Source organism: Macrobrachium nipponense, chromosome 1 (genome assembly GCF_015104395.2).
Source record: "Macrobrachium nipponense isolate FS-2020 chromosome 1, ASM1510439v2, whole genome shotgun sequence".
NCBI lineage: Eukaryota > Metazoa > Arthropoda > Malacostraca > Decapoda > Palaemonidae > Macrobrachium > Macrobrachium nipponense.
The window spans coordinates 155,994,051-156,008,462 of NC_087200.1; the positions used below are offsets into that span (position 1 = coordinate 155,994,051).

The 14,412-nt window shown below is 39.0% G+C and overlaps 1 protein-coding gene across 1 annotated transcript in view; it reads left to right on the forward strand.

The window, feature by feature from the left end:
* The window catches only part of LOC135219776 (basement membrane-specific heparan sulfate proteoglycan core protein-like), a gene marked incomplete in the record, with an annotated part of 1,285,796 nt that overhangs the window by 562,683 nt on the left and 708,701 nt on the right, over positions 1-14,412 (forward strand). Inside the window, 1 exon segment of the mRNA XM_064256828.1 lies at positions 6,881-6,991. Coding sequence (XP_064112898.1) covers positions 6,881-6,991 — 111 coding nt within the window.

The following is a 14,412-nucleotide window of genomic DNA, read 5'->3' on the forward strand; positions in this document are numbered from 1 at the left end:
TGTCAGCTGATTCTATGTCTGCAGCTGTCCTAGTTGCATCTTCTCCAGCAGAGGAGAGGGACCCTCCTCATGCAGTAGTAGTTGTCCGTATCATCATCTTAATTTCTGTTGAGCTTGTTGCTATCAGTCTTTGCAGTAAAGGGCTATCACTCAGTCTTTTCACAGGTTTTTAAGCTGGTGGGGCTAGAGATTCATTCAATTTGATATGTCTGTGCTGATGAGAAATTTTGGGCAGTCCTGCCCCTTTAGGAATTCCAGCCCCTCAACTGCGACATGTCCATTATTCTGTGGAGCCTCACCAGGCCACCTTTACTGTGGAGCCTCACTGGGCACCTTTTGTTCCTGAGTTTTTGGCTAAAAACTTAGAACTTGTCCTGTTCCTGACAAGAGATTTCTTGATTCTCTCCATCTGAGACTTCGTTGGTGGAGACCTAGACATGGCTTCCGTATCTAGTACATGCTGTTAGGGTACTATCTGAAAAGGACCCATTTGCAAGACCAGATTGTAGAAGAACTTTTAGGTATTTCAAGTATTGTGGGCAGGTGTCTGGCAGAGAGAGACTATTTTTACCTTATTCTACCTACAAGTCTCTGAATACCTCTTTAGGATCTGTAGCTCAGCAGGTTGTGTCAACATCCAAGCCCATTTTAAAGAGGTGGTATCTCTTCAGAATAATGAAAACCCAATTCTCTCCTTGTGGCCAAAGGAAAAGTTAGTAGTGACAGAAGATGAGAGAGGGATAGTCTCCTCTCAAAATAACCCCCAATCTTTCCTGTTAATTACTTTGTTATCAAGGATATTCCTATAAAAAAAAGGCTCTTGCATGTATGCCTAGAGAAAATATGAATTACTCTTAAGGTCTGTTGTTTTTCTATTTTGATGGAAATTGTTACTTAGACCAACCTGGAAAACCAATACCCCTTCCAGGTAGCCCCTTATCCTTTAAAATAGTGAGCCACATGAAGGAAAATTTCCTGTGCTTTGCAATACTCAGGAGCATGAGTCAGTGGCAGGATAAAGCCATTCATTCCAGCCATTCCAATGTATGACAGCTCCACAAAGAAATGAGCATTTAATTGAATAGAAAAAACTTATATATGCTGTGGCTACCTAGCAGTTCAGCACCTTTGTGGGCAATATCTTGGCCAGGAACAGCATCACCTGAGTTCCATGTGAGACTCCACCTCCTCCCCATTCAAGCCTTTACCTTTATCTTTGAAGTGACTATAATGGGCTCCTTGAGTCATCTAGGAGTGTTCTGGCTGCTTTTGCAAGGACTCTTATGCACTGCATATTGGCCTCTATGATTATATGGAATGGCATCTCGGGGCCAAAAAAGAAGCATTGGCAGGCTCAAACATGTCACTCTCTAATGTCACCTCGCTGTTATGTTCCTCCCCTTTCATACATAATCACTCTGATGAGTCTGTTGTAATGGAACTCAGAGGACAAGCTTGTTAATAGAACTACTGTACTTACCCTGCTGGATAACTTGAAACCCCAGCAAACAAAGTTCCGAGAGTTCCAACATCCCCTCCAGCCAAATAAATCCCAGTAATATGACCGGGAGTTAAACAAGCCTACAGTTGACCCAAGAGGTTCCACCATTGGTAGAAGAGGGACACTAATAACAGCTGCAACAACAGCAGCATCTTTTTTAGGGCAGAGAGAGGCACAATTATTGAGGGAAAAGAGGAGTGATTCCTGAAAGTTGGAAACCAATAGAATTTTGCATTCAAAACACATTATGTGCCACAAATCCCAGATGACAGCTGTTGTCCAAGTATGCTCACTCATTCCATGTGGGACCTGGACTGTCTGTTGATCTAAAAGATGAATACTGGCACATCCTAATTGCCATTCCCTACTGCTGCTTCTCAGGGTTAAGGAATAGAAAGACATACAAATTCCAGTTATGCCCCATGGCTTAAATAACTGCCCAAGGATCTTGAAAAAATTGGCAGTGATAGTTGTCTGAAAGTGAACTGCCCAGATGATTGGCTAGTCTGGGTGACCACCAGAGAGGAGTGCTTATGAAACCTGTAAATGGTAATCTGTAGATTGCAGCTGTAACTTGAATTTCACATGATTTTTGCCATTTTCATAATTCATTATTTTGTATCATAGTTCATGTTACATATTCCTATGTAGCTGGACTCCAGTTAAAAGGCATCCTGATAACTGACAAGAACTTTGGTGGGATATGCCTCATGGCCGGTTATCTCATCCCTGCCTGACCCAGGCCACAATAAGGATAGAACAAGTTTCATGATTGTCTCCACCTGTGAAAGTGTGTGGTTGGGAAGATAATTCGTCCTTGCACCTGGAAGGGTGTTCATACCAGTTAGGTCAATCTGACTCCCTTGTCGCGCAAATAGTTGTATGCACAAATGCTTCTTGCTAGGTTTGGGAGGCTGTTGGGAATGATGTCAGGTAGAGGGAGATGGTCATCAATTATTTTGAGGAGGTGCCACATCAGTTTCCTGGATCTGATGACTGTCTTTCTGTTTCTCAGAAAACTGAAACCCCTAAGAGCCACACCTTGTTGTTCACACGCAACACATCAGTAGTAACACATATCAAGAAGCCTGGCTCCTGTTTGGTTCATCTTAATGTAGTCATGCTCAGGCCTGGAAGTGGTATTTATGAGGAATTCACCTCATAAGATTATTCAGTATGACAGAGTACACCTTGTCAAGGCAGACAGCAGCTTCAACAGAGTGACTGTTGGCAAACCCTCTTTCCAAATGATAAGACAACCTGCTTCCAATTCCAGAAGTGAACCTGATTGTTACACAGGAAAACCAGGAACCCATATGCTACAGAACGCAGTCTTCTTCCCAACCAAGGCATCAGGAATTTCTTCAGTGAGAGCTCAGTATTATGCTAGGTCCAGTAACTCTAGGCTTACCTATATGTCACTGCTAACATCTTGGACGGTCCTTTTTTCTTTCACCTTACCACCAACAAGGTGCTCCCACTGCATGGGTTGAGAATTATCTTTGTGTCCCTAATTAAAGAGGTGAACCCCACTCATTCCCTAAGTTTGATGATTTCCGGAAGGCGAGCACCTTTCTTTGGAAAAGTTTCTTTTTAAGAAGTGTGAGTGTATGGGATGGTCATCAGACATAGTTCCTCAAACATTATTGTCATGAGGCTGAAGAGATTTGACTGCATAGTGTATCAGAGTTGGTGCCATGATAAATCCCAGCCTCATAGACTCCCTGCCTTGAGCCCATTTATACTCCATCACTATTCCAACAATAGCACTTTTCCAGCCTAGATAACCTGTGAGAGAATTTTTTATGTAAGTTGACCTGTCTTAGGGAGCTCCCAATAGGGACATGAGGGCAAATCCTATGAGAACTCATGGTGGCTAGCAAAAATATGTTTTTCACACTTCAAAACCATATAGTATATGTGTGTGTGTGCGCGCCAGTGTGTTTCCTACTTCAAAACCTGATACGCATTGTATATATGTACATATGGTTGTGTGTTTGCATGTATGTATGTATGTAAGTATATATGTATGTATGTATATGAGTGTTTGTGTTCATATTATTTAGTGGATTAGTAGATAGTGTTGTTTCATGCATTTCTGGTAAATAGGTTAAGTTGTTTTTCTTTTGGATGAAATGTATGTTGAAATCATTTTAATAGGAAGAGAGCTTAAAGCTTCTAAAATATTGTTCTGTCTTGCAAAAATACCTACTTAATATTATTTTTATTTTATAGATATATATATATATATATATATATATATATATATATATATATATATATATATATATATCTAAATAGAATAAATGTTAACATAAAATAAGAGCTGATTACAAGACCCAATAGTTGCAAAAGCTAAAACAATTTAATGGTGAAATTACAACTCACAGACTTAAATTACATGCACACTTGACTAAAACTGAGAATAGAAGTACAAAACAATTGTAAATAATGACAAGAACATTTAAATATCTCAGCAAAATGTCATATATTCATTGACAGAAAATATAGGCTAAAAACAATGGGGCAGCAGAGGAATTGTTGTTTAGAGTTGGAACTCATAATTTGATGTTTAGAGTTTCCAAAATCAATGGTTTATTGAGTTCCTTTGTTTGGCCAATGATTTTTAAGTCTCCATATTTGATTGTAGTTTTACATTTAATGTGATTCCATATACTATAAGAAGTTTCTGGGTTAGATAGCTTACACCCATCAGGGTGTTAGTTATAGAACTGGGTGTAAACGATCCAACCTAGAAACTTCTTAAATAAGGAATCACATTATTAAATGTAAAATTACAATCAAATATAAACTCTTTAAAAGTATTAGCCAAACAAAGGAACTCAACAAACTGTCGATTTTAGAAAAACTAAACATCAAATTACCAGTTTCAACTCTAAAAACCATTCCTCTGCTGTCCCCTTGTTTTTAGCCAAAATTTTCTAATTCTGTGTTTCTTGACGTTATTTACTTTAATTGTGTCTTTACTTTGATGCTGAAAGGCTGGTTAAGTGTGGAGCTGTTTTCTGCTGTAGTTTTATGAATATATGACCTTTACTTTTGACTGTATTGTTGGAGTTCTTTGTATGTATATATATAATTTTACAGAGATATTTAAAGTGTTCTTTACATGATTTGCGTATAATTGTTATGTAATTGTAGTCTCAGTTTTAGTCAACTGTGCATTTAATTCAAGTCTATGAGTTGTAATATTACCACTAAATTGTTTTAGCTTCTTCAACTATTGGGTCTTATAATCAGCTCATATGTGCATATATATATATATATATATATATATAATATATATATATATATATATATAATATATATATATATATATATATATATATATATCTATCTATATATATATATCTATATATATATCTATATATATATATATATATATATATATATATATATATATATATATATATATATATATATATATATCTATATATGATATAGATTATATATATATCTATATATATATATATATATAATAGTAGGGTTGTGGTCATATAGATCTCTATCCTATCGATATATATTAGATACTATATCTATATATATATATATATACTAGCTATTATATATATATATAGGTCAGGATATATATATTATATAATATCTATATATAGTATATATATATATAAATATATATAGATATAGATTATATATATATATCTAGATATATACTACAGATATATAATAGATATCTAATAAATCGTATATATATATATATATATATATATTATCTAGATAGATCTATATATATATATATATATATATATTATATATATATATATATTTATAATATATATAGATCTATATATAATATCTATATAGTCTATATATATTATATCATATATATATTATCTATATATATCTATTATATCTAATATCTATATCTATCGATTATATATATATTATATTTATATATATTATAGATATAAATATATATAAATATATATGATAGATATATATATTATATAGCTATACACTATATTATATATATAGAGGCTCTATATATATACTATATTATAATAATAATCTATCATATATTATATCTACTATATCATATCTCGATATTAATAATAGAAATATCAATATATATCCATTAAAGCTATTATATTATTATCTCTATATATATATATATTATATAATATAAGTATACATCTATATATATATAATACAGTACATGTAGTATATTATGGACAGAAGATATTATTTATGCACACTGAAGCTCAAATTCCATTTGCTGTTGCCAGTAAATGTGGCACTCAAAGGAATACCTTTGATTGATGCAGTACTCAGATTTCAAATTTTTTTTTTGTTTTGCTCATATATCAAGCAATGGAAGGTAATTAGCCAGAAATGTTTATAGTATTCAAACACAATGTGTCTTGGCATATGTATATGTTTAAACGTCCATAGTTTTCCATAGACAAAAAAGATGCATAAAATAGGTCTGATACAAAATTAATTTGTTGTGAAAAGAGGTATACAGTAGTAAGAGTATAAAATTATTATGATTGTGTGAGGAAATATACTGTGTTTGTGATTGTTCTTGGTCTTATCACATGTTCTTTTATCTTCTTGCAGCTTTCTCATATATTTATATAGGGAAAAATATTAGATTTTAAGATGGTTTTTTATAATGTGAAGTAGTGTAGTCAGTTCCTCAAAGCTTCAAAGATTTACTATACATATTAACAGTGAAAGTCTAAATTCACTGACATACCATAGTAGAATGCATGGGATATTGGAAATTCATGGTTATGGATAATTAATTATTCATGTTTGATGTGGTAGTTGGTTGGTTGTAGGATTACTTTAAGATTTAACTGCATCGTGTTTAAGAAAGCATTTGCATAGCAAATGAGAGCATGATAATGCACTTTAACATGCACTACAAGGAACATGTCACTGTTCACCCTTCACTGTGGCAGTTTATGTAACAGAATTCAAATGCTGTGTTGTAATAACTTACAGTTTTGTGTAACTCATCATTATTTAAAGCAGAATTTGAGGAAAATGTGCACTTTTACCATGCCCTGATGATGTGAATATGTGTAGAGTACTGCAAGTCAATGTTTTTATGGTTTCAGATATGTCTTATTTTTTATGTTATGCTTTTAATGGTATGTGTTGCATTTTTATTGGTGATAGCATGTAATATTTTCTGCCTTTGTGCATCTCTTATGTTGACATCATTAGGGCTGGCATGGTGTAAAAACAGGTGACCTTTAAGGAAATAAGATGGTTAATCCTTTGATCTCCCTTTATAAGAGGCTAAGGAAAATACTCTCACCATTTTCTTTCTTTTAAAAGCCACCATCATGTTCTTTTAGCTTGACTGATTTAGTTACATAATGATTCCAGCTTCGTGCACGAATAACGAGTTTACTTGTGGAGATGGTTCATGCATTCCCCTGGAAGAAAAGTGCAATGGGCTGCAAAATTGCCCAGATGGAAAGGATGAGGCCAACTGTCGTATGTACTACCCCCATCGAAACGTTTTTTCTAAATTCATTAAAACAAAAAGTTAAAAGGTACCGGTGTGGCTCCACCATTAATTTTATCATTTTATTCTTTTTCTGTGGATAGACTAAGAAATAAAAACAAGATGCCCCATATCTGTAACAGGATATTAGCCCACTTTGTAACTTTACTCTGAAAAGTAAATTACAGTACTGGATTTGTAGGTATAGTATATCAAATGTGTGAGGTTTGGTGTACATTTTTCATAATTTGTTGTGTATACAAAATTATATAAAATAGAAAGAGAAATTTGTAAATGTCAGATAATATATACATACATACATATATATATATATATATATATATATATATATATATATATATATATATATATATATTATATACGTATATGAATAACTTGATCACGAAGTATATAAAACGTGATGCTATGTATAAATAAAGGTTTTTTGCCACGAAGGAAAAAATGAAAAAGCGAGATAGCCGAGTACTTTTCGGTCCTGTTCGAACCCTTTACTGAAGGCAAACTGATGTTACAGAGAACAACATAGTCTTTTGACTATGTTGTTCTCTGTAAAATCAGTTTGCCTTCAGTAAAGGGTCCGAACAGGACCGAAAGTACTCAGCTATCTCGCTTTTTCATTTTTTCCATCGTGGCAAAAAACCTCTACTTATATATATATATATATATATATATATATATATATATATATATATATATATATATATATATGTGTGGTGTGTGTGTGTGTGTGTGTGTATAACTGAATCATAAAAGTTTGGAATGTGATAAATGCATAAATAAAGGTATAAACCACGAAGGAAAGATCAACAACGTAGTAGCTACAAGATCTTTTAACTCAACGTCCTTTACTTAGCAGTAAAGGGCTAAGTAAAGGACGTCGAGTCGAAAGATCTTGCAGCTACTCCGTTGTTTATCTATCCTTCGTGGCTTAGACCTACTATATATATATATATATATATATATATATATATATATATATTTATATATATATATATATATATATATATATATATATATATATATATATTTATACTATATATATATATATATATATATATATATATATATATATATATAAAAGGGATTTTGACGTAGGAAAAATCTATTTCTGGGCGAAGGGTCCGTGTCGCCCAGTGAAATAGGTTCCTTTAGCACTATTTCTAATAAGGTAAAATATTGTTATAATATATTTATATAGTATAGTAATTATATATATTATTATTATTTATATATATATTTAATATACTATATAATAATTATATATATTATATATAATATAATATATATAAAAGGGATTTGACGTAGGATAAAATCTATTTCTGGGCGAAGGGTCGTGTCGCCCAGTGAATAGGTCCTTTAGCACTATTTCTAAGGTAAAATATTGTTATAATACCAGAGAACCGCTAAATTGGAAATGCCAGAATATTCTGGCTCGCTCACCTTTATTAAAAGGTGTCGGTATGGTTTCTGGGGCGAGTGAAACCACTACCACGGGTCCTTCTCCAATTAGCCTCTCCTACATCAAAAACCCAAAAAGAGAGGAGCCGACCTATGGCTCACTACTTGCTACCGTGTAGCTAGCGGCTGTGACGTCATACCTGCAGATAGCACTCAAGCTTGGTGGACAGCTGGGTGGGATTTCACTGGGCAACACGGGCCCTTCGCTCAGAAATAGATTTTTCCTACGTCAAAATCCCTTTTCTGGGCTTGGCCGTGTCGCTCCATGAAATAGTACCAGAGAAAATACCAAGCTTGGAAAAAGGAAGAACACAAGTTACTACTCAAAAGGATTCCAATGAAAAACAATTAATGTTAGTTCATTATAATATAGATCAAGTTACAAACCAGTAACATACAAAGGAAGTAACCTTAAAACTATCAAACAACAATAATGATCATAGCAAACAAACATTTGAGATATAAGGTCCTTATGAACTAGACATTATGTACAATATGTTACATCCAAGGACCAGTATGACAGTGACGTAACTGGGACTAAGGCAAGAATGGTAATGAGGCCGGTAGGAAGGAGAAGGCAAAGGCGAGACATGAGCTGAATTACTGACTATTATCGCCGCCGGTACCGGGGGAAACTGTGTTTCCCGCCGCTACCGCCGGGTACTTAATGGCTTCCAAGGACTTAAGGTAATGGCGTTTGAATACTGTCGGAGATTTCCAGCCAGTGTACTTCTTCAGATCTTCAAAATTCATATGTTGGAAAAAGTTTATTGAGGTAGCTATAGCTCTAATATCATGTACCCGTGGGAAGGACTGCGGGTTGGCTTTTTTGATAAAATATAAAATTTGTTGCCTAATACCTTTTCGGGAAATGGTGCCACCTTTTTCTCTAATAAATAGAGGCCCAGAAGATTTCAGAGTTGTCCTATTTAAGTAAGCTTTCAATGAAGTTACAAGGCAAAGTGATGGGTCCTGTGGAAGGGGAACGATTTTCCACGGAGCCCACCTATCTTTTGGGTCCTCATTTTTGGCAGGAAACCGCCGATCTGGAGAAAGTAACACTTCCCCTGAAGGGAGAAATTCTATATGACCTGGGTCTCTAGATAAAGCCGACAGTTCTGAAATTCTAGCTCCTGATGCTAAGCTTATGAGGAATAGAGTTTTCCTCAATAGGGACTGATAATCACACGAGGTGTTGTTAGTATTTGAGGCCAACTTAAGGACATCATTTAAGAACCATGACACTGACTTGGGCCTTTCAGTAGGTCTGAGCCTGGCGCAAGCTCTGGGGATGGAAGTAAAGTATGATTCCGTTAAATCAATCTTGAATCCGAATTGGAAAATCTTTTTCAGGGCTGATTTGGTAGTAGTGATTGTACTAGCTGCCAAACCTTGTTCAAATAATGACCTGAAAAAGGAGATTGCCAGTTTTGTGGTCATGGTACGTACATTAGATTCGTTCAGGAACCCAGACAGTTTTTTAACTGCTGAATCGTATTGAGGAAGGGTTGATTCACGTTTATCTGATTCCAAGAACATGATGTTCTGAGGATCGATATCTGCATCCCTCTGAGCTGCAAACTTCATGAAGTCCATAAAGTTAGGGCTTTTTGAAGTCCTGAGGAAGTGAACACAGTCCTCGTTTGCACTAGCTGTGACAGCTTGGGATTGGAAATCCGTTGAGGGCGGAGACCCAACTCCAGGAGAAGGGGGAACCAATTGCTCTTGGGCCAATTGGGGGCTATCAGAGCCACCTGACCTTTGAATGTCCTCAGCTTGTGCAGAACCTTCTTAAGAAGATACACCGCAGGAAAGAGGTAAATCTTGTTCCATTGATTCCAATCTATAGCCAACACGTCCGTGGCGTAAGCCAGAGGGTCCAGGTTGGGGGCCACATAACAAGGGAGTTTGTGGTTCGATTCCGTGGCAAAGAGATCCACCTGGAGCCCCGGTACTAGCTGACATACCCAACTGAATGACTTCTTGTCCAGAGACCATTCTGACTCCAGTGGGACTGAAGGTGATAGCGCATCGGCCACCACGTTCTGTATTCCGGCAAGGTGAGTAGCTGATAGGTGCCACTTGTTCTTGCCTGGTAGTGAAAAGGTGGCTATCATGACATGGTTCACGTGGCTTGATTTTGAACCTCCCCTGTTGATGCAGTGTACTACCACTGCGCTGTCAAGCACCAGCTTGATATGAGATTTCTTGGCTGGGCGAAGCTTCTTCAGGGTGAGGAACACCGCCATGGCTTCCAGGACATTGATATGAAGCTGGCGGAATTGAAGGGACCAAGTACCTTGTACCTTCTTGTACTGTGAGTATCCTCCCCAACGTGTTAGTGGCACATCTGTGTGGATCACTAAGGCCGGTGGAGGAAATTGTAGTGGAATTGTCTTTGACAAATTCTTGACCTCCGCCCAGGGCCGGAGACATTTCCATAAGATCGCCGGGATGGGGGCTAACCTGTCCTGGAATCTTTTCTTCGCTTTTGAACGCCAAACCCGATTTATATCCTTCAGTTTGGCTTTCAATAGGACGTCCGTCACTGAAGCAAATTGGAGAGAACCTAATATCCTTTCTTGGTTTCTCCGGAACGTCTTTTTTGCATTTCAGAAATTGTCTGGTTGCCTTGGCTATTTCTTTTCTTTTCAACGGCGGGATTGATAGAGTATGCGAATCCAAGTTCCAATGAATTCCCAGCCACTGGAAACGGGACGCCGGTGTTAGCCAGGACTTTGTCCTGTTTATCTTGAATCCTAGGTATTCGAGAAAACGGATAACCGTGGCTGTAGCCTTGCGGCAATCTTCGATGCTTGAGGCCCACACGAGCCAATCGTCCAGATAGGCTACTACCATAATACCCTGAGACCTTAGTTCCTGCACTACCGTATCCGCCAGCTTAGTAGGTTGGTTCCCTAACTTGAAGCCTAGGAACGGACGGAAGTGCCTTGCTATCGGGACATGATAGGTGTCGATAAGATCTATAGAGGTGGTGATGGCCCCACGGGGAAGTAAGGTCCGCGTGCGGAAATGGTTATCATCTTGAACTTGTCGCAAAGAATGAATAAGTTTAGACGGGACAAGTCTAAGATTACTCTTCTTTTGTCTGAGCCTTTCTTTGGCATGCTGAACAAGCGACCTTGAAATTTTAAATGTTTGACTCTTGACACTGCTCCTTTTTGAAGGAGATCTTGGGAATACTCTACCAACTCCGCTGTTGTTTCCTGATAGAAGGTGTTGGGTTGATGTGGACCTTTGATCCAACTCCTGCCCAGACCTTTGGATACAATACTTTGTGCCCAATTACTGAACCTCCAATAGTGACGAAAGAGGTACAGCCTCCCTCCTACCTGGGAGTTCTCATTGGGTTGCTGATGGATGGCCTCCACGTCCTCCCCTTGCACCTCTGCCTCGGCTGGTAGCCCTTCTGCCGCCTCGTTGATGAAAGGCGCCTCTAGATCTGCCGCCCCTACCGAACCTATTGAATGCCTGAAATGCCTGGTTTTCAAAGGTTGGGTTAAAAGCTGGGGAAACAGCAAAGGAAGTTGATGCCTGCGGCTGTTGTGGCTGTGACAACAGCACAAACTGCTGTTGGGGTTGGCTTTTAGAGGTAGAGGGTTGGGGAACTGGTACTGCCTGAACCAAAGCTTGTTGCTGGGGTGCCTGGAAGGGCTGGAACTTCCTAGGCTTTTTCTTTGCTTTGGGATTCGAATAGGAAGACTCCGATTTCCTTATGTAGACTAATCCCCACGGAACCCGCAGGCTTTGGTTCAACCTAGCAGCCACATGTTGCACCTCGTTGACTGCTGAGGCTGGAAAAAGATCAGCATCCCATACAGAAGAGGCCAGGAGTTTGTTGGGTTCGTGCCTGATCGTGGATTCAGCTAGGATGTGCTTCCTGCAGTTCCTCCTAGCCACAACAAAATCATACAAGTCACATTGCATACTCAGCAATTGTGCATTAGCAATGATCTTGAACAACGGTTCTTGCGAATACACAAATGCTGCTGTTTCTGTCATGACTAGCGTAGAAGGACCTCGCAAGCCATGTCCTAGCGTCAAATTCCGTCTGGATGAGCACATCAGACAGCCTGGGTAGCCGCTCACTGAATAGAGAGATGGCACAATCAGGTTTAAGCTTGCCAACTGAGAAGGTTGCTGGTAAGTCTACCCATAGGTCATCTGTTCCAGGAAGTAGCAAAGATGTGGATTCCGTTTCCCGAAGCTGTGGCATAGGCTCATCTCTCATTGCAGCTTGCAGAGTGAGTTCTGCCACTTTAGATGTGAACGGGATCGGGGTGTCCTCATCTACAGTAAAAATTGTGAATGGACTCCTGAAGGCTGTGACCTTAGTGTTAACACAGTGCCATTCGTCAAGGTTACGTATCCAAACTTGCTGAGCTTGGTCCCGAGAGAGGATGACCGTCTCTTTCGGGACCTTGTCCTCCCTGATCAAAGCAGATTCCGTAAGACGGACATAGCCTATGAAAGGAGCCTGCAACCCTGGTGGGTAGAACTCGAAGTCCTCAATCCTTCGAGTTCCGCAGCCCTCAATCGTAAGCATTCCGTTTACGAAAGGTGCATAATTAGCCACCCTCCATGGGTTGCTTGGGTGGAAGAAAGGGAGAGTGGAGGAGTCCGGCATAACCTGGCCATGGGCTATTTGGCCGGGTTGTTGAAGCCCCGACGCTACGCCTTGTTGGAGACCTGCGACTATGGTCTCCTGTGTACCCAGCCTTTTGAGGATTTCTTGGGAACTTGGCATTAACCAAGTTCACAACCATGTTTCCAACCATGTTCCCCATTTGTTGCATCATATTGGATGTGAATGCTTCCTGGTCGAAGGAGGGAGCCTCTGCCCTCTCCTTGAATACCTTAGGTATCGCACCTTTAGAGGTGGATGCCACAGGATCCGAGGTGGAAGAGTGGGCTCTCCCCTTGTAAGACTTGGTCTTCGAGCCCTTGGAGAGAGACCCCTGTTTGGTTTTGTCTGCTCCGGGGTGGTGAGCCGGAGCTTTATGGACTTGGCTAGTGTATGATTATCTGGGAAGGGGCTTTGGCAGCAATTTAGAGTCAAGCTTGCCCTTGACTTTAGGGATCGCCGAGAGGGATTTCGATCTAGATGATGGAAATCCCCCGAAGAACCCTTGGAAGGAAGTAGAAGAGAAAGGAGAAGAAGGTCTAGATGTGCCCAAGGGGAGGCCTTGAGCACCTACAAGGCTAGCCTCATTAACATCCTTACCGTTGCCCATGCCGTCCACTGTCATGGGCTCGATGTCCAGATTGAGTGCTGCGACCTCCTCTGCGACCTCCTGCGCCAAAACCTCCTCTGATTGTTGAGCCACTGCGTCTTGAATAGATGCTATGATGGGAGCTGCTACTTCGGGGTCTACGTAGCCTGTACTCTTCCCCCCAGGGAAGATCAAAGTGGCTATCTCTCGAGAGAGGATGTATGGCTTCACCTTGCCTACATTTCGCCCGAAGCCTCCCACCCATACCTTGAGGGTGGAAAGAGCAGCATCCCGAACAGACTGGGCTGCCTGTAAGAGAAGGTTAGTGTTAAACTTAAACTTATCTCTTAATACAATAACTTAACTTAGAAGGTATATGTTTGACATATATATTACAATGACCCACCCTGTTCCTCTATGTACACGCCGGAGAGGCACTTACATCAGAGGAGACTCGTTCCATGAGATCATAGCATGAGAAACAGTTCTCATGATGCCACACTACCGAACCATCTAGTTGGACTGCGCAGGTGGCGTGGGTCCGGCAGACGTCTTGCCCACAGGGATCCTGAAGGACAGCGTTGCAGCTGGTCTCCATACAATGGGTGGCCTGTAAATGGAATGATACATGAGTACCATTGTTAACCAACCGGACAATGTCCGTATGCTGGGGAATCCGGTAGAACAAGTAGCCAGTA